Source organism: Gekko japonicus, unplaced genomic scaffold (assembly GCF_001447785.1).
Source record: "Gekko japonicus isolate JY-2015 unplaced genomic scaffold, Gekko_japonicus_V1.1 scaffold510, whole genome shotgun sequence".
In the NCBI taxonomy this organism is placed as follows: Eukaryota; Metazoa; Chordata; class Lepidosauria; order Squamata; family Gekkonidae; genus Gekko; species Gekko japonicus.
This window is the reverse complement of record NW_015165250.1, coordinates 1,018,080-1,038,051: the sequence shown is the minus strand read 5'-3', so window position 1 is coordinate 1,038,051 and position 19,972 is coordinate 1,018,080. Positions and strand designations below refer to the sequence as shown.

The window sequence follows — 19,972 nt, the reverse complement described above, 5'->3', positions numbered from 1 at the left end:
TATATATTTATATTTATATTAGAAATGATTTGGAAAATATTTGAACACCTTGTCTTAAAATATTTTATTCATCATGTTAAAATAAAACGTTCCATAATCATTTTTTTCTTTTCTTTTTTCATTTTTTCCAATTTTTCGGAAAAAAACAAAAAATCTTCAGAAAAAAACGGAAAAAAAACGTTTTTTCCCCGAATTTTTCCGTTTTTTTCCCAGGCCTTCACATCTCTAATTCTCATGAGAGGAAACCTTCCTGAACTTTAGTTCCTAGAAGGAAGTTTTCCCACATGAGTTATAGAATTATTTATTACATTAGTTTTTAGTCTGATGTGGGACTGGATGCAGCTGTCTCCTGGCTTTAACTGGCTATTGAGTGTTTTGTTGAAAACCTCTTTATCAGGAGGTTGTGTATATATATCAAAAGAACAAAAGGTTGTCATAAATATGAAGAACAAAAGGTTGTTGGCTGTTACTATTTTGAGGAGAATATAGTGGTCTATTTTGGTGGAAAGTGGAAAATACCAGAGTTTTAAAGCAGAGGTGCAAAAATATTTTAAACTTCAAGAATCAAACATTTCCCCCAGTTTTTGTTTTTTCATGTTGTGTCCTTGATATTAGTATCTTTTTGCTTATTTGAATGGAAATCTGATTGTTACATCCTGATGCCAAATACCCTATATGAGTTCTAGCAAAGCCATTAGGATGTCTACATGAGATATTTGACATGAGGGGTCAGAGCAGTTCTGGACCGTTCTGATAGATAGTAGTGTTGTAGATAGTAGTATTGTACAATATTTGTAGGAGTTTTGGCTTGGGAACTATCCAGCTCTGGTAGCCACCTTGAATTGTGATGGATTTCTTAGTGAGTTGATTGCTCTTCTTGATTCATTAAGAATGAGTCCTTTGCATCAAAATGTTAAATGTCAAAACCTTGCAAAGATGGCTCTGAACGATCTTCAGAATAACTCTGCTTGAACAGTTATTTCATGGAAAGAATCTTACGGTAGAGATTTCTGAATTGCCCCAGTACTGAAATCTCTCTAAGAATATTGTTTATCTCATTAAATAAGTGTTCATATAATCTGTACTGATTTGTGAAGAGCTGAAGTGTAGGCCTCTGTGAAATCTTTCATCTCTGTCCTTAGCTATTGAGCATGGCTCTGAAGGGCTTCTAGGAAAGATGTCCCAGCCAATTGGAATGTACCGTCGGGCATTTAGTTACGATGATGCCCTGGAGGATACAACACCAATGACCCCTCCTCCTTCAAACATGTGCTCAAGTATCCTGTGGAAACAGCCAGTCATCCCAGACCGAAAATATGAAGAGCTTTCCAAGGTATGCAGTCTTTAGAAGGGAACGCATAGGTGATGTAAAATGTCAGGTAGATTCCGGTAGCATTATCCCAAAAGGGGAAGGACTGACAAGTTGTGTAAGTAGACCACTCTAATTAGATATGTTGGAGAGTATCAAAGTCTCGGATTTTGATGCACCTGTTCTCTGTGAGGAAACCTTGCTTTTATTTTTAAATGTTAGTTCATTTGGCCAAAACGTTAAAATTTGCTGAGGTATCATGGTGCAAAGAACAGAAGTGCTATATCTGAAAGCTGATATGATCCCTACTAAATAACAGTGAAGAAGATCATGCAAAACCTTCACATGTTGATGAAATGTTTGCTAGAAAATACTGAAAGTCTCAGATAGCTGAGTTCATATTCCTTGCCTCATAAGGATGGAGTGATGATAAAATGTGAAGGGAAAGTTCTATATGTTTCCCTGAACTCACTGGAAAAAGGAAGGAATAAAACTATGTATGATAGATATGGAAGTCGGTCAATTTTAACGTAAGCTCTTTTGTAAAATGCTATTTTTGATAGAAGTTGTAGAGGGAGCTTCAAATTGTGCTTATTCTGATTTGTGGTTCCTTTAGGAAGAAGTCTGAAAGCCACAGTTGTCTTGTGTTTTGGGCAGTGAAGAAATATGATCTCCTGTGGAGGAGTGCTCTTTCACCTATTTTACAGGCTATAGTAGATTTGCTTTTCAGGGAAACTAGGAGGACAGCCTCTTTTTCTAAGATTGTTTATGTGCTGGTTGCTATACCAGTACTATACAGATGTCATAGGAGGGAAAGTGAAGAAATGCCATTCTTAAAAGCACTGTGTTCAGTCTTCTTCTATACCTTTTGGTTATTGTTCAGGTACAGTTCAAGTTTATTCCCATAAGGCTCAGAATGAGCTTGGGATGCTCCTGATATAATTTTTCTTTCTCCTCAAATTGTACCTGGCTTCCTCTGTACAGGTTGAGGAAGGGGAAACTAGCATGCATCCATCTACTATAACCCCTTCAGCTTCCACTGAGACTGTGAACAAGGTTCCAGTGGTGAAGGCCAAGGCCACCCACATCATCATGAATTCTCTTATGACAAGTAAGAGTTCTTGTATTCGTCTAGTAGGCAAGTTAACCTGGACATGTGGGTTGGCTTTGTAGGTCTTTTCTGGACTGGATGATGGAGCTGCATGCATGGGAGAGAACTACATATGTGACTAGGTGTTCTAATGATAAAGGGCAAGCCTTTTAAATTCTAAGCAAAAACGTTCCTTGTCTTTAGATTTCAGTCTTGACTAGCAATTTATGCTAGAATATGGATTAGCAGTTTGAAGGGATGAAAATCACTACTTCTTGAGTGCTGCAGTGCTTAACTATATTTTAGTGACAGTATTTCTGGGACATGTTATCACCTTGTTCCATTTGTTAGTAAACTTGTGTATTGGTAGCTGTTAAAATTTTATAGGGAAACAATAATACTTATCCATCTGCTGAATTAACCATGACCTTTTCAAGCTGTATTAATTCCTCCTGCTAATAGGCTGGTACCTGGGACATAGGCCTATAGCCTCATGGTGTATATTTGAATCTGCACTACTCAAGTCTAATGGTTTCAGTAGCTAACTTTTTTGTTCTCTGTGCTGAGTCAGTTTGCTTTGGAAGCCTCTAGTATGAAATGTTTGTAGCTTTCAGTGAAGTTTCTAGAATGGGCATCGCTGACCCTGGTTAGCTGGTAGTCTAGCACACACAGCAATAGTGAGGTCAGGTTCAGGTTTGTTCTTCTACAAATCTGTGAGATCATGCTGATTTCAAACTAACAGTCTTAATAATGTGGCATGTCCCCAGCCCTATGGGGGCTAATGTGCTGGCATGATTTGTTGTAAAGCAATGAAACATTTTTTCTTTAGGTTAAGATATATGAAAAAATATTTTATTGCTGAAAGATGATATGCATTTTCCTGAGTTTGTATATCTGGATTTTTCATTTAAGGAGTGTAGTAAGATGGGTGCTTTATAGTGTGTAGGATTGTGTACTGTTTAGGTTAATTGCATTACTACTGTTGAATGGAGTTAGAGGCACACTATATCTGACCTAAATAAGTAAAGTTGATGATGGGACAGTTTTACATGCTGGCATTCAGAGGGTGTTCCTCCTAAAGTTGTCGTTTTTCTCTATTGCCATCTATTAAATAAATACCATTTGAGAAGCTGACTTAACAATAATGAAACTGGACTCATGAAAGTGTCCAGAATGTTTTGGAGCAAGTTTTATTGCCCTGGTTATCATTTATGGTAGATGGTTTACAGAATTCCCATTCTCTTTATTTCTAATTTACAGAGAATGTTTGACAGAGTCCCTTAGAAATCTGTCAGACAGCATCGTTTTGTGGCTTGTATGAATGTATCATGTTGTCTATTCTAGAACAAACTCAGGAGAGCATTCAGCGCTTTGAGCAGCAGGCAGGGCTGAGAGATGCCGGCTACACTCCCCACAAGGGCCTCACTGCAGAGGAGACAAAATACCATCGGGTGGCTGAGTCACTCCATGTAAGGCATTTAAGTCCCACTGTACTCTAGTTCTAGTGGAGGTGGTCTGTTACTACGTTACAGAACCAGATGTCTAAGGGTGGGATGGTTACTGGTGGGTGTTACTAGTGGTGCGATTTGTTTGAGTTTTCTGTTAAAGACTTTCATCTTATTTAAGACTACATATCAATGCATGTCAGTAGCTTGTGCAGTTAGCTCTTGAATCTAATATAAATAACAATGCATTTAATTCTTCATTCAGTACTAGTGAAGCATTGGCAATGATGCTCATGATGCAAATAGCTATTTCCACAGCACAAAAACCCAGGTTTTTGAGATAGAGCATAGAATTAACTACTGTGGGGAAAGTGGATTTGTCCCTGACCAGTGAATCTCACATTTAAGTTCAAGATTAAAGTTAAGTTGAGGAAAGAGGGTAGTGTCCTTATAATGATGGTGTATCTTTTGAATGTCTCTGACTCTCTCTTTCAAGCAAAAAGGAACTTGCCTGATTTATAATGCTGGAATAGTGTTAGATAATTGAATTGTCTGAAGTTGAGGGCTAAGTGGTATTGAGGCTTCACCAAACAAAACTTCAATTTTGCATGCAAGCTTTTTAACATGATGCTTTTACTATGCTAAACTAATGAAAGGAGGAGACAACTTTCAGATTGCTGGGTGTTTGGTCACTAGCTTCAAAAAGCTTCCAACTGCATGTCTTTACCCTTTCTAACAGAATCTAAAGATGCAAAGTGGAGAAATAGCAAAAGAAGAGAAACAGGCCTCTTCTGCCCAATCCACTCCAAGCAGCACTCCACATTCCTCTCCCAAGCGCACATACAGGTACATTTCTGACAGGCTAGGCCTCTCTTCTCAGGAGGAAAAAGAAGGCCACTTAAAGGCTGTCTCTAAATGACTAGAAATCCCAACCGTTTATGTATGTCTTTTTCAATCAGAATTCTGTTCAGTTCTCCTAAGTTGAGCTTTCAGTGGTGCCAGTTTTGCAAGTGGATTTTGTGTACAGTGGCTCTGATGATTGTCTTGGACTAATCTTCTGCTGTAGACTTAGAGTTGTTCCATTGAGATTGGATGATTGTGGTTGTCCGTTGCTGCTGTGAACGTCTTTCAGTTATTCTTAATTGATTATTTCACTTTAGGACCTGGTTTAGTCAGGGAACATCTGCTTCCATCACTGGTCCAGATCTTGTCTCCATGGATTCTAGCGGTGGTGACAGCGATAAAGCATCCTCTGAAAAATGGAGCCTCTTTGGACCTCGAGCTCTTCAGAAATCCACTGCTGACTCAGGTATAAGGAGTGCTGGAAGATAATGGCTTCAATGCACTTCTCTTTCACAAAGCCTCAAGATAAGAGGAAAGTTAAATTCCAGCATTAAGTTGTGACTCAGGCATTCACCTGTAATTAACTTAAAAATAGGTAGTGTTCCAGTTAAATATAGGGCAAGACAAAATTGTGAAAAGCTTTGAGAAATAGAGTTCATGGCAAGCATGAACTGGAATGGTACTGAAAAATTTGTCAGAAAATGAAACTTGGGCCAAGTATAGACACTATCTCCTTTGCCTTTGGTAGCGCTTCTATAGTAATGTTGGTGTTAACTTTTTTAGTCTGGTTTAACTATACTTGTCTTCTCAGTTTTGCCTCCTAATCATATTTCATGATGAGAAGTGTCTGTTCCACACATTTGAAATAAAGGAAAATACTTTACCTGCTTTTTGTTGGTTAGGAAGTTCATAGCAAATGTTAGTCAGTCTTTTAACTATCTTTAATGCTGGTTCCCAAACATTTCTGCTGTCTCTTCCACTGACAATTACACAAAACTACTGTAGATTTAAGTGCAGATATCATAGCAACAGAGGTACTTTGGTTGTAGCTCTGCTGATAGCTTTCTCATGTGAATCTGTTGAAACATCTTTTGTTGACAAGTAGAACTGCCACATTTGATACAGCTACTAGAGCAGTTAGTGTTGAGAACTTGTAAAATGCCAGTTTTGTTAGTGCTTTTGGCAGTAGTATACGTATACATTAAACCTTTCTTGTAATGTACTGACTCTTTCCTGTATATTCTTCCCTCAGGGGGCTTTACCATCCAGGCCTACAAGGGTGCCCAGAAGCCTACCCCAATGGAGTTAATGCGTGCTCAAGCCACCAGGATGGCAGAGGACTCTGCAACATTCAGGCCCCCCAAGATGGACATTCCAACTATTGAAGAAAAGAGACGTTCCCCACGTTCTCATAACATCAGACCACGAGACATGAATGTGCTTACTCCTACTGGGTTCTAGCAACTTTCCACATGGAGGCAGATAATGTTCTAAATATTTAATAATGGACAAAATGGTCCAGTGCTGTTTTTCTACATTCCACTCTAATGAGCTTCTGACACCGGTTTCCTAGCTCAAGAGTTGCACATGGTCATGAAAACAAAGGTGTGGGCAACCTAATACCTTTCTGAATCACTTGCTTTTCCCAAAGGACCATTGTATTTAACACCACCAATAACCTATCCTGCCTCTGGAGTTCTGACATAAAGCTCTATGCTACTATATACACCTAAGTTTTATAAAGGGAAACCGCCAGCCTACTGGAGCTCTTTTGACGTGAATACCTAGGGTGCTCTGTCTGGCTGTTGCATAGGCATCTGTTTATCCATGCCAGGGTACTGGAGGACAATATAAAATTTTTCTACTCTAAATATCTCTACTTTGAACCTTTAGGGGAGGTCTAGCATTAATTGAAATTTAGTGATCTGTCAAGAGTTTTGTTCTCGGAGGCATTAGTCTCTTCACTTGTAAGAGTCCATGTCTAAAGGCATTAATTGTTAGAGAATGTTTCAGCATGAAAATAAAATTCTCTTCTAGGACTGTGGTGTGAGTTGCATAATAGTGTTTGGGACATATTATAACCAGTGTATTTTGGGCAAGGTTCCATTCTTCTGGAGTACAATCATTGCTTTGCTTTCTTAACAAAAACAGAATAATTGCTGTGACCGTTAACATCAGGGACCCCTAATGCCATTTTGTGGGAAGAGCATGTGAACTAGTATTATCGTTCTTGGGAAATAAACTGGCTATTCTTATTCATGCTGCATTAGCAGATACTGGAATCCAGTGAAGCTGATATTGTTAGACAGCAGCACAGTGCACATTCCCAATAACTGTGGGTGCAAATGCTTATTTTTACAGAGTTCTATTGTTGGATATATTCTAAGCAGTGAATAGTACAATGCTTGCTGTATTCTGTCCACGCTCAGGGGCAATGAATTGTTGTGTAAATTCTGAGCTACAGGTTGGCTTTCCAGAATGAGATGACACGCTCAGAACATCCATCATATAGAAGCTCATTATTTGTGAGCATGCTTACTGAGACTTCCAGGCTAATATTTTTGTATGCCCCAAATGAAATCTGTTTCCCATCAGAATCCAACTATTCCTTCTACAAACTGTGGGTGATACTGTAGTTAAGTGATTTGATAATATTTCGCCCAGCTTCCTTTTATTCCCTGACTGGATTTCTAAGGTGCCTTGATAGCACCCCTGGATCTGTCTAGCCTGTTGGCAATTACCATTGCTGCTTGCATGCAGTAAATAGTAATCCCACTTCTTGGTTATTGTTTAATTTATTTTGTGATGTTTTATGTTCATGTCTCACTGTGCCCAACACTTCCTACAAAACAATAAAAAATAGGTAATGAATCAAGATTTGTGATCATTACTGCAGTAGTACTAGAGCATTTGCTGCAGTGACAATCTCTTCCATACCGGCAACATTTGATTTTCAGTAACTTTAATAAATCTCCTCTCATCACCTTAGTGAAATAATTTATTACAAAAAAACCCTGTACAAAACTGAAATGGGAACAAAAATGATGTTAAATTCATATGACAGAACTCTAAAACTTGTACAACTGATTGAACTTCCCATGGACTGGTAGTACAAAGCATTACTTGAGTATAAAAAAGGAGGTTGTGTTTGTATTGAGGAAGGATTCTCTAGAATGGAAGAACTTTTGCTCAGTTACTTTCACGCCCAGGAGGTCCATCAAACTGCCCAAAAGTTCTGTAAATATCTGTAGTAGTCTGAAACAATACTCGGAGTAGATCAATCTTTTCTTTGATAGCTGAGGGAAGTGGTTGCCCCAGAGTTTGCAAAAGCTGCTTCTGGAAACTATTTATTCTGAAATCTGCATCGGTGATGGAATCATGTGACTGTAGTTTAGGTTTGGCAGCTTTGATAATCAAATTGATCCGTTCACACACTGAGCTCCTTGAGTGCCCTGTAAGGGAGGAAAATTACAGAAGATTAGTGATAAGGTCTCTTGGAAAACTGAACACAAGTGAGTTGAGAGGCTTCTTGGGCCTACATTTTATCAGATGATACCCTTCAAACTAATGATGTACTTGAACCGGTAGAAGTTAGAGGACCTGAAACTGTCAGACTTCTTTTTGGCAGCGTCCTGGCTAATCAGTGTAAAGTTTCTTTTTCTGAGGGGGAGGGTGATTCCTATTTGTCCATCATGGAGGCAGGACTAAAATTCTCCCTGAGTAGGTCACCTACTGTCTTTGGTTCATTTTCTGCTTAGGGAAAGCAGGATTTTGGTAGGAGCTGCTCAGCAAGGCCCCTACAATTCAGCAGAAGGTACCTAATACTATGATTTTATACCTACTTCATCTCATTTCTTCTATATCTCAATTCCTCCTCTCGGCCTACTCCTCTCCTCCTGAAGGCCGAGTGGCTAAGGCAATGGAGAACTTCAACAAAATCTTGGATGGCTTCATTTCCAAGGAGAATGGGGACCTCCTTGTCCTCCCAAAAACAGGAGGAAGAGACTACTCCCCGGCACAATCCAGCAAGCACAGTCCTGCAGAACAGCAGGTGAGCAGAGGTAGCAAGAAAAGCATGCCTCACGATTTGACTGTGCCTTGGAGAACACCTCAACAGTAGCAGCTGATTCTGGTGGGAAGATCCTCCATGCCAATAACTGGCAGATGCTCAGGCTCAATGATCATAGCTGCAGCAGAGCAGTCAGGGAGATGGAGCACTACCACAGAGCAAGGCAGAGATGTTTTCCCTTCCCAAACCCCATTTCCAGATATCCTCTGAAGGTAGGCAAGCTGGCTTCGCCATGCAATGTTGAAGGAAGTCCGGTCCCTGCAAGAGCTGCACCTGCCCCATGAGGGAGCTGGGAAAGATATCGTTCAAGGTCCTCCTCTAGATCACATCCCTCTCACTTCCCATGGATTGTTTAGATGGGGAAGCAGGTAGGATTCTTCAGATGGGGGCAGGTTGCAGGGCACCAGCCCTGGCTGACTAAGGAGAAGCACACATTTAAAAAGGTGGTGCACAGATCCCACCCTTCTCACAGTAACTCAGCCCCTCCTAAGGGGTCTCAAACAGTTCTTCCATTAAGGAAGAAGGGGAAATGTCTGAGAAGGAAATAATAGTCCCACAGCAACCCAAACATCTCTTTAACCAAGAGAGGACTATTGGGGTCTATTAGCCAGGGTTGTGATGGTACTAGATCTCTCACAGCCCTGAGAAACTAAGGGAGAAGAGACCACTCCTAAAGCCAAACCCAAAGGGAACGAGGAATTTTCCCCCACATTACCTAATGTGGAAAAAGTAACACCATTCCTACAATTCTTGGAGAACCAAATGAAAGAGGAATAGGCAAAACCCTCTTTCTAATATATAGAACCCAGTTTTAACAAAAATGTTTTATTCCTTGCCTAACAACGTTATAGCTCTCTTACAGGTTCCATAAGTAGATGCTCCTGTCATAGCTCTCCTCGCAAGGGCCTTGGCTACTAAAGATGGGGGTGGATCCCTATGTGACTGCAAATCAGATTACACTCGCAGAAAATCCCATGAGGCTTCAGCCCTTGCAATTTGGGTGTCAGCCTCATCATTTCTGTTTGCAAGGGCTTCCATCATTTGAGGTAGGAAACTAGTTCAGCTGATTCTGGAGGAGAACGAAAAGACCAGGGAAGATGCCAATGGGCTCTTTAAAGTGGTCATGTTTCTGGTTGATGTCATAATAGATGCACTGCATGTTCCTCCCGTGCTGTGGCACATAGACATTTATGGCTCAGAGCATGGCAAGCTGATTATCATTCCAAGCTAATATTAGCATTCTTTCCATTTTAGGGAAATAAAACTCTTTGAAGACAACCTGGACTACATCTTGGTAGAAACCAAGGATAAGAAGGCCATGCCTAGAGCATATAGGAGACTTGATAGACAGCAGAACCCTTCACATTCCTTTTGAAGCCAACATACTCTGCCACGCCTAAAGGACTACCAAAGATGCCCCAACTGGAACAAACAGACAAGGATATTTCCAGTCCAAAAACAATCAGCCTTAACCCTTTATTTCCAATAAAGGGAATACGCCCCAACAAAAGACAGCCTGATGTCAGATCCCACAAGTGGGTGAAAGATTAGCCCCCTTCCTCCCCCACTGGAGTCAGTCCAACACAAACCAATGGGTAATGGAGATAATAAAAATGGGATACACAATAGAATTCAAATGTTTTCTACCTACAGGAGAAACATTTCCAGAATCCAATCAGAGAGAGAAAATCTGCCAACTATGAAAGCCATTTATCATCTAGTAAATATCAAGGCCACAGAACCCAGTTCCTGACTGTGAAGTGTTGTTAGAGGTTTACTTGATTTTCTTCACAGTTTCTAAGAGAAATGGGGACTGGAGGGTGATTCTAGATGTACTTAAACACACTTGTGGTTCACAAGACAGGGCCACTTAGATCTGTCATGAAAGCAGTTCGCCTACAAGACTTCATGGCTTCCACAGACCTTACCAAGGCATACCTCCATGTTTCCATCCCAGGCTCCTGAGATTTGCTTACAACATACACTACTGGTTCAAAGCTCTACTCTTTGGGCTAGCTATGGCCCCAAGGATGTTATAGAAAGTGATGGTGACGAATTTGTGTGTCATCCTTGCGCAGGGGCCATGCTAATCTTCTCTGTATCGTTCCAATTTTAGTATATGTGCTGCCAATAAAGGTATTTGTATTTATATTTGTAAGTGATGGTGACCATGGTAGCTCTTCATCATTAGGGAATCCATGTTCATATCAGGATAAACTGATCAGATCTCTGAGCATGAAACAAGTGCATGCAGACATTCTGTCCACCACTTAATGCCTAGCCCACCATGGATTCCTTATCAATTCAGCTAAGAGCAATTTAATTCCATCATAATGGATAGAACTCATGGGGATCACAATAGATTTCCCCGTAAACAGGCTGTATCTGCCAAAGGAGAAGATCTAGAAAGCCTCAGTCACGAAAAGACAACTCAGAAAATTCCAGCTCATCATCACTAATGACTCTGGCAAGACTACAAGGTCTAATGATCGCTTGCCTGGACTCGGTCCCCCAGTTCATCTGCAGTGGTTCCTGAGGACTTTCCAGCTGCAGATCCTTCAGAAGACAGACATTCCTGTAGCTCTTGCCTACCCTCTTTGACAGGGCCTCGTGATCCAGTCTGGCCAAGGGCAAGAAATACTTCAAGCCCAACATAATCCAGATATTTACAGGTGTGAGCTGGGTGGGTTGGGGCAACCTGTTAGGGAAGATAATGCACAAGGACCTGGAAGTGTACAGAAAGGGAGATGAACATCAGCCTTCTTCAGATCAGGGCAATCAGACTGGCTCGAGTCAGATTCTGGGACACGATTGGGAACAATCATGTCTCAATAAGAAAAGACAATATCTTGACGAAAGCCTACATAAACAAGCAGGGCAGATCCAAGTTTTGCCCTTGCACACAGAGACGGCAGAGATCATGTGTTGGTCAGAATGGAACCTCAACTCCATATAAGCAGAGGAGATGGACGGAGCATAATAGCAGTTAATTTTTTTAAAAAATATTTTATCAGATTTCTACCCCGCCCTTCCAGCCGAAGCTGGCTCAGGGCGGCTTACATAAAACAATGCATAAATTACAATAAAAACGATTAACACACTTAAAACAATACTACAACCAATTAAAGACATAAATCACTAGTATTATTGTCCTCCAGTTTCCCCCCCAATATTCAACCACCCGGGCCTCTTTCTACCCCTCACACCCCACAAGGCTACTCCTGTCTCTAGGACCTGCATGATATTTTAACCAAACTGACAGCCAGACACCGAAGATTCTGTCAGACTAAAAAAAGTAGTTGGTGGGGTTTTTTGTACTCCTTTTTCTTTTATCAGCTTCTCCCCAAGCATATCACAAGATGATCTGGAATATCCTTTTTGTTTCAAAAGCAATTTGCCATGAGTCAAGGGGGGCTCCTATTCAAGAAAAACATGCTTAACCCTCAATTATTCTCAGCATTCCAGTTAAGAATGGTACATCTGCCCATCGGTCTCTGATTATGATGTATTTATTTCCCTCACTATGCTTCCCCCCCCCCCTGGAATTAAACCAAAAAATGGTGACTATATAAATCATGCTTGTTATTCCAGTTTGGTCCTTGCATTCGTTAAAACACCTTTATTATGCCATATGCTAATTTGCTGCTCAGCTTTTATCTACATGTATGGACTGGTAATTTCCATTTCAATGTACCTGAAGAAGTGTACGTGCAAACAAAAGCTTACACCTTGTTGGTTTTAAAGGTACCACTGGACTCAAACTTTGTTCTGCTGCTTCAGACCAACACAAATACACACCTGAATCTATCTCCATATCGGCAGAGCCCATCAAGGGCTAGCAAAATGTGCTAGCAGACTGGCTAAGCAGACAACACTGGGACAACAATTAATGGACGCTCAAGATGGACACCTTCCTTCAGATTGTGAAACACTTTGGAAACCCGGCGGTGGATCTCTTTGCCTCAGACCTCAATCACCATGTGCCTAGCCTCTTTTTCGGGTTCCAGATGGCAGGAAAAGAGCAAATAGAGGCTCTAATGTCCCCCTAGGCCTTCTTTATGCCTTTCCACCTATTCCGCTAATACCAAAGACCCTGAAGAAACTGAGACAAGAAAAAGCAACCCTGATCTGCATAGCCCCCAACTGATCACGGAGATGCAGGTTTTCAGTGTTTAGTTATTAATAGAAGATCCTTGGCAGATTTCCAGTCAGTCTGGACATGCTTCAACACGGACCACTGTGACACCCATACCCAGCATGGTTGCACCGGACTGCATGAAAATTGAAAGGGAAAGACTCTTAAGACTAGCCTATTCTACAAAGATCACATGCAACATACTAGTCTCTAGAAGAGTTTCTGCATCATAACTCTTCATGGAAGGTGTATGTGAAGTGGTACAAATGGGAGCACCTAGATCTATCCATCCCTATGTTACACCAAGTCCTGGAAATCCTGCAAAATATTGTTGACCAAAATATGCTATGGAGACAAGTGGCAGCCCTGACTTCAGTGGTCCCAGCGGTTGATAGATGGATGCTCAGTATCCTTACATAGTCAGATATCTCAAAGGAGTAGCCATGTCAAACCTTCCAGTTGTCCATAAATTCCCTTCTTGGCAACTATACCTAGTTCTTTGGGTGCCCACTCAACTTCCATTTGAACTTCTGAGAGAAGCTCCACTAAAATGGTTGAAAATGATGGTCCTGTTTTTGACAGCTGTGACTTTGGCCAGAAGGGTCTTGGAATCACGAACTCTATCTACCAGGAAAGGTCTGTGTGTTTTTCACAAGGACAAGTGATGCTAAGAACAAATCCAGCATTCAGTCCAAAGGCTAATTCCTTCTACCACTCCCAGGAAATGTTTTAATGAATGTTTTATATTGATTGCTGTGTTTTAATTGATGTTTTATAATCTATTATGAATGTATACTGCTTGTCAGTTTTTGGAAGCCGCCCTGAGCCTGCCTAGGGGGAGGGCGGGGTAAAAGTGAAATAAATAAATAAATAATTTCCTTTGTTCTACCCCAAACCACCCCCCTCCCAAAGAAAAGGAGTGGCACATGCTCGATCTTCACAGAGCCCAAAGGATCTGCCCAAAGGTGCAGAGGATCAATTCATAAAATGGACGCTCTCTTTATTTCAGTGAGCCCACCCAACAAGGGACAGAAAACAGCTACCTCCTTCCTGCTGACATAGAAGGTGCTAGAATGCATGCATACATGGAAGATGACTGGATCAGAAATAGTGTGTCCCTTGCCTCTCTTGGGCAAGCCTGTGCTATTGTCCTTTGAAAAGAATACACTTTAGAAACATCTGTGATAGCATAAAGGATTCGGAGGCACACTCCAGTTTTGCATGTTTTTTAAAGTGATAATACTTCCTGGTGAAGTCTACTAACTATTCTTGGTCTGATGTTGTGACCTTTTGTCTATCTACTTAGAATCATAGGGTTAAAGGCAACAAAGCATTAGCAGAAGGCACTTGAGAATGCAGATTTTCTATACATTACCCCTTCCCTTGCAGTCTCTTCCCTCTCATAATGCCACTGTTGGGAATTGGGGGTGGTGAGGGTCCATTTTAGAATCTGGGTATGGGAAGTGGTATAACCGAAAAGCATTTGTTGAGCTGACATTAAATAACATGGCAATTCTTTGATGGATCCCAAATAGAAAGGAATTATTTGATATTGATGCAGATGCAATGTTGCTTACCTAGGACTATTCTGTGATAACTCAGCACCAGTAAATTCAGCAGGTGAAGCATCTCATCCCATCTTTTCCATATTACTTCATTGTCCTGTGAACAGAAAAACTATTTTATGTTAGACTGATCCTGCACCCTATTCGGACCACAGTTTTCAATTTTATAGGCAGAGCCATGTCCTTTAACGATTTAAAAGCAAATCACTAATGATTAACAAATAAAGCATGTGGAGAGCTAGATGTTTTCAAAATGAGAAGAAGAAAGGATATAGTGAAGTACCTGGTATTTTATCGGCACAGAAAGGTGTGTCAGAAAATACAAGATTTTTTCCATAGACAAGGGCAGATTGATAGGTTTGTTACAGCTAGGTTTGTTACAGCTGTGGTGAAAAATGAGCTCCAACACTTTACAGCGCAGAAGATGGCATTCCATACTGCTTAGGAAAGCTTCCCTGGAAGAAAGGAGAAACAGTGGCATGATAAACTGCCCCCATGAACTCAGGCCATAGAACAGATGTTTCCATTACTGCAGAGAGATGCTTGAAAGCCTTTTGAATGCATTTCAGCCTCCCCCAGTCATCAAGGCATGGCACTTCTGCTGCAGATGTTTACTTCATGTAAATAGTAATGTTTGCTCAAGGTCAGGAAAGTTTGTGACTGAAGCTTATCTACTTCATTTCACTTGAGAAAACAGCTCCTGCTTTACAGCCACGAGATGAAGCACAAATAGATTAATATGAGACTAGCTAAATGGATGGAAGTAAATCTTGTGGAGCCCTTCTATATGCAGGTGTGGAGGTTTTTAGGGAGAGGAGCTAGTAGAATGCAATTCTAGGCGTTTGCATTATAAAAATGACAAGTTCAGCAACTTCCTTCTATGTTACATGACTATGTTGTCAGTATGTCCTCCCCCTCCTACTGGTTTTAAATAAAGAGCCAGAAGCTTACTACCCCTGATGATACAAACTATGCATAATTTCTATGAGAACTCTGCAACCTCTGTGAATATATATGACACCAACAGAGATCTGAGAATTCCTTTGCCATGATGCCCTTGTAAACGGAAATAACTGTGAACCTAGAGACCCTGGAGAGTTCCAGAACTTGCCATAGAGCAATCCCACCTCTGCTTTTCAGTTGTAAGGAACTGGAAACAGGACCAATAAAATGGTGTGTGTGCACATGTGCAATTTATGTGTTTCATGTGTTTATCAGGAAAATACTTTGGCAGTCTCCCAGATATGTATCCTCCCATTGATTAGTTTGGCATAGGTTCTTGTCAAATACTTGCCCTTTCCCCAGAAGTGCCTGACACCTCAGGACAATGCCCAGGTTGTATGAACTCAGAGTTTAACTATCCATCCCTCACCTCTGGCAGCGCTCGGGAATATTCAGCACTGATGGAAATACCATTTCTGCAATCTTATTGACACTGCAGATTGGAGACTTGTCCACTTCTACAGCTATAGAAAGCATCCTCTGGAGAAGCGGCACCTCCCTAAATTAGAGAAGAAGAGTCAGGAAACAGTAATACTGCCATCCCATTGCAGTGTATCACGCCATGGACCGAGATACCAACAGAGCAGGGAACATAGCTGCTGTTTTGGAAAAGCAGGATTACACTTACTTGTAACTATTGTTCATTTAGTAGTCTCTGTGCAGGCCAACCACAGGGAAGATTTCTAAAGTTTTTTTAGCAGACTAGGAGTGTCCCTCCTCCCTCTGGCGCTTTCCTGCCAAAACCAACACATGACCAGGAGGGGGGCCTAAGGATCCAGAGAGTTCACAATGGGGCAGGTGGATGTGTGCCTGCACAAAAGACCACTCAATGAACAGCAGTTACAGGTAAGTGCAACCCTGTTTTCATTGCCATGGTTTCTGTACAGTCCCACATTGGGAGATGAACAGGTTCACTGAGTGAAGGAAGTGGGTGTAAAGCTCTCAAAGGAAGAGACCGTGGAGGACCACCTTCCCAACAGTTGTTTAGCATCCCATATGGACATTCACCCAAAGCTGCTTTATAAAGGAGCAGGGATCTCTCTACAAGCATCCCAGCTGAAATACATTCAGGAATGCGGCAAGGAAAAACAGTGCTCTGGTGGAAAGAGTTGTGATACCTTAAAGTGGCATTGAATAGTCATGCATTCAAGACAGAGTGTGATAGCCTCTACCAACTCACAAGGATGGGTTGTGTGAGGATGCGGACAATCCTTGGAGCCTGAAAGACCAATACAAAGTATTAGGGGCCTAGCACACAAAACCCCAAGAAAATTCACATCAAGGAATGTAAGGAGTACACAGATATTTGGCGTCAATGTAAGGCTAACGTTGTGAGACATGAGTACTGAGAGACAGTCCCTTGTGGGGAATCCTGGTTAGGCCATCAGACACCCTAACATTGTGAAACTTTATGAATGGAAGGGGCATAGGTTAGAACCCACAATGTCCTCATTCCACTTAGAGGAGCAAGATATGGTACTGAAGGAGTGGTGCTTGCCACTCAGAAAAATCTGAGACTACTGCTGCAATGCAGGAGAGGAGCTGGTCAAAACTACCGAAGAGTTGTCAGCAGGAGTGAGAACAAGCGGATCTGCACCATAATAATGAAAGCAGTGAAGCAGGCCTGGTGTGGCCAAAGAAAGGACGGACAGCACGCACCATAAATGAACTTTGTGCAGCTTGCAGGGCAATCTGCATGGGGAGGCATCTCAGATGGCACTAACTTCTAGAGATTTAGCGTCAAAAGAAGTGCCATGAGAAAAATGCAGTGCTAAGGCCACCAGAATGATGCACATTAGCTCTGTCTCAGGCAGAATGGCATTTGAACCAAGGTTTCCCAGATCTAAGCCCAATGCTCTAACCACGATACCACACTGGCTCTTGCTACAAATGGTGTCCCATAGGAGTGACTCCACAGACAGTCCAGCTGAAATAAGAGCTCTTTCCCAGAAGCAGCAGTGAGACTGAGAACCCTGGGGAGAGTCAGTGCCATTCCCTAGTGGGAAGAAGGGAGTATGAACATACATGAAACAGACAGGGAACAATTGCTCACAAAAGGACTGGGCTTAGAGATGCAGGTTCATCATGGCTATTGAAAAGCAGAAGCAGTCAAGGAGCCCCAAACCATCATTGAGGGTCCCAAAGGCCACCATGCAACCAAGAGGAGAGGCTCACGCTTGCCTCCAAAAAACATACCTGCTGACTGGTTCTGAGTTCCCCATGGAGATAGCAACAGAAGGCCTTGCCTGTGCTTGAAGCTATCTCTGCTGAAAGCCCCTTAGAATTAAGCATCAGTACTGAGAGACTGCAGTAAGGTGGTGGAACCGAGGCTGCTGTGCCACTATGTCAGCATTTAGAACTAGGCATTAGCAAGAGGGCTTGGAGCCAAGGTCAACAGAGAATCAATTCTGACCTTGGAACCAAGGCAGTCTCAATAGAGTGAGTCACACCTTTTCCTATGTCTAGGAGTGGTCAAGTGAAGCTCAGCAGGTCTTAAGGTAAATAGTTTGTCTCACAACACAAATAACATGAACAGGAAACTCCACCCACTTCAGCAACTCCAAAGCTACAGGGGCGGAACCCCCAACTAAACAACCCCAACTGAACAACCCCAACTAAAAGGCTCAATACCCACCTGATTAAAAAAATACACCTTTCACAAACAGCCACTGAGAACTGCAAGGCTGTGTTAACCTATGCCCCCAGAGAGTCCACCTTGGAACCACAGGCAGCCAAGAAGGCTTTCTTTCTCCTTCAGTGGGGGAAGGCATCCACACTGGTTAGGCCATGCCTCCTCTCGCTCCAGGCAGGGCTATGCAAATTTTTGAGCATGCCCAGTAGGACAGAGCATGGGTGTCCCTCCAGTTTGATAGCCCTGGAGGGTCGTCAGAGCCTAGCTCCACTCTCTACTTCAGTTACAAAGTAAATAAATACATTTTACAAAAAGGAGACGTTAAAGATGGACTCGAAGTCTTCAAAAAGGGCTCCGGTCACAGGACCCTCAGAGAAAAGTGTCCCTCATCAAGGCAAGCCATGCCCACCCGAGGTCTTGGGCAAAGGGAAAGGGCTGCAGGACGCTGTCTCGGCATCAGGACGAGGTGAAGAGCAGGCGGGTGCCCCCGAGGCCTCGGGGAATCACCTAAGCTTAAGCAGATCAGTGCCACCAACATCCCTGTTGGCCCCGGAGGCCTCCAGTCAGCCAGAAAGGGAGGGGGAGGAGAGGCAAGCTGTTAAGAGTTTGGCTGAAGGTTCCATGGCAGCAACTGTCGGTGAGTTTCCTGCGGCCCCACCAAACACCTTTAATCCTTCCCCACCAGTTCAAGACCCCAGGCTCAGCGGAACAGCCTATTATGGGGCACCTTTCACCCCAGCCTTTTCCACCATGGCGGGACCCGCTGACGCAGCCAGTGCAAGTATGGGGGCCGTGCCTCCCCCCCCCACTATGTTTGGTCAGTCCCCTTCAGACTGGAATACATGGAGGGCAGCCTGGTTCCCACAGGCTATACCTCCAGAGTCAGAAGTGCAGCAGAGGGGTCAGTTGGGGGGAAAAAAGAGGTCCTTTGGTAAAAAGAAACCAGATAATGATGGGTCTCAGTCTTCACCTCCCCCTAAGAGACAACAGCTAGAAAGCAAGGAGGCTGACTAGGAGACATGATTCAGAGGGAGAAGGGCCCCCATCCCTCAGTTATGTGACAATCACTGGCTCAGACAGAGAGGAAGGTGAATGATCTGGGGAGGAATCTGACACAAAAGAAAGCTCTACCAGACTTTTCCAGCCAGAGTCCTTTCAGAGACTTCTTAAGAAGATGGCCTCAACTCTTAATTACAACATAGAGACAGAGGTACAAAAGACCTCCAAGACCACTCCTGACCTGGATACCAGAGGCTTCAAGAAGCCAAATAAACAAATGTCCTTTTCCTGAAAATTTTGAGGTTATCAGGTCGGAGTGGGCTGTGCCTGGGGGTGGTTCAACCTTACAAACCATAGCCAAAAGGTTTTTATGTCCTTCTGGATAAGATAATGGAGGACTTGAAGGCACCTTTAGTGGATGCTCTGGTTGTGGCACTACACTCAGGAGCGGTCCTATCAAAAGATGGGGACAATGTACTAACAGATGCGGTTAATAGGAAAAATGAGACAGTGCTAAAGAGAGCACATGAAGCAGCATCCTTGTCCGTCAGAGCATCTGCAGTTCTCTCAAATTTCACACGTGCCATAGTGATTTGGTCTGACAATCTGCTTCAGGATCCTGAACCAGATCCACTCACCCTAAAGAGATCCCTGCTCAAAATAAAGCATGCAGCCCAGTTTGCAGCAGATGCCTCTCAGGATAGCTTACAATATTCTGCTAGATCTCAGGCAGCTAACGTGGTGGTGAAAAGGAATCTATGGCTCAAGCAGTGGAATGTAGACTCACTTTCAAAATCAAACTTTGTATAGAAATATTGATTTCTAAATGCCCCTGCCTTCCCCTGGAATGTCTTGCTGATACCCTGCTGTGTTGTATTTCCTG

The 19,972-nt window shown here is 42.4% G+C and overlaps 2 protein-coding genes across 5 annotated transcripts in view; one reads left to right on the top strand and one right to left on the bottom strand.

The window, feature by feature from the left end:
* Positions 1–7,525, top strand: part of KIAA1191 (KIAA1191 ortholog) — a 10,422-nt gene extending 2,897 nt beyond the window's left edge. Inside the window, exons 4-9 of the mRNA XM_015410124.1 lie at positions 1,143–1,333; positions 2,294–2,420; positions 3,744–3,868; positions 4,584–4,690; positions 5,005–5,153; positions 5,940–7,525. Coding sequence (XP_015265610.1) covers positions 1,143–1,333; positions 2,294–2,420; positions 3,744–3,868; positions 4,584–4,690; positions 5,005–5,153; positions 5,940–6,148 — 908 coding nt within the window. The 3' untranslated portion in view covers positions 6,149–7,525. The remainder of the gene's footprint in view (positions 1–1,142; positions 1,334–2,293; positions 2,421–3,743; positions 3,869–4,583; positions 4,691–5,004; positions 5,154–5,939) is intronic.
* A 268-nt stretch (positions 7,526–7,793) lies between these two features.
* The window catches only part of SIMC1 (SUMO-interacting motifs containing 1), a 63,158-nt gene continuing 50,979 nt past the window's right edge, over positions 7,794–19,972 (bottom strand). For 2 of the 4 annotated variants that reach the window (XM_015410131.1, XM_015410129.1), the window contains exons 7-10: positions 15,829–15,957; positions 14,740–14,911; positions 14,469–14,568; positions 7,794–8,139 (exon numbers count right to left, since the gene is read on the bottom strand). In XM_015410131.1, coding sequence (XP_015265617.1) covers positions 7,877–8,139; positions 14,469–14,568; positions 14,740–14,911; positions 15,829–15,957 — 664 coding nt within the window. In that variant the 3' untranslated portion in view covers positions 7,794–7,876. Of the gene's footprint in view, positions 8,140–11,288; positions 11,482–14,468; positions 14,569–14,739; positions 14,912–15,828; positions 15,958–19,972 lie in introns of those variants that run through there. The other 2 variants (XM_015410130.1, XM_015410132.1) reach the window with 2 other exon arrangements.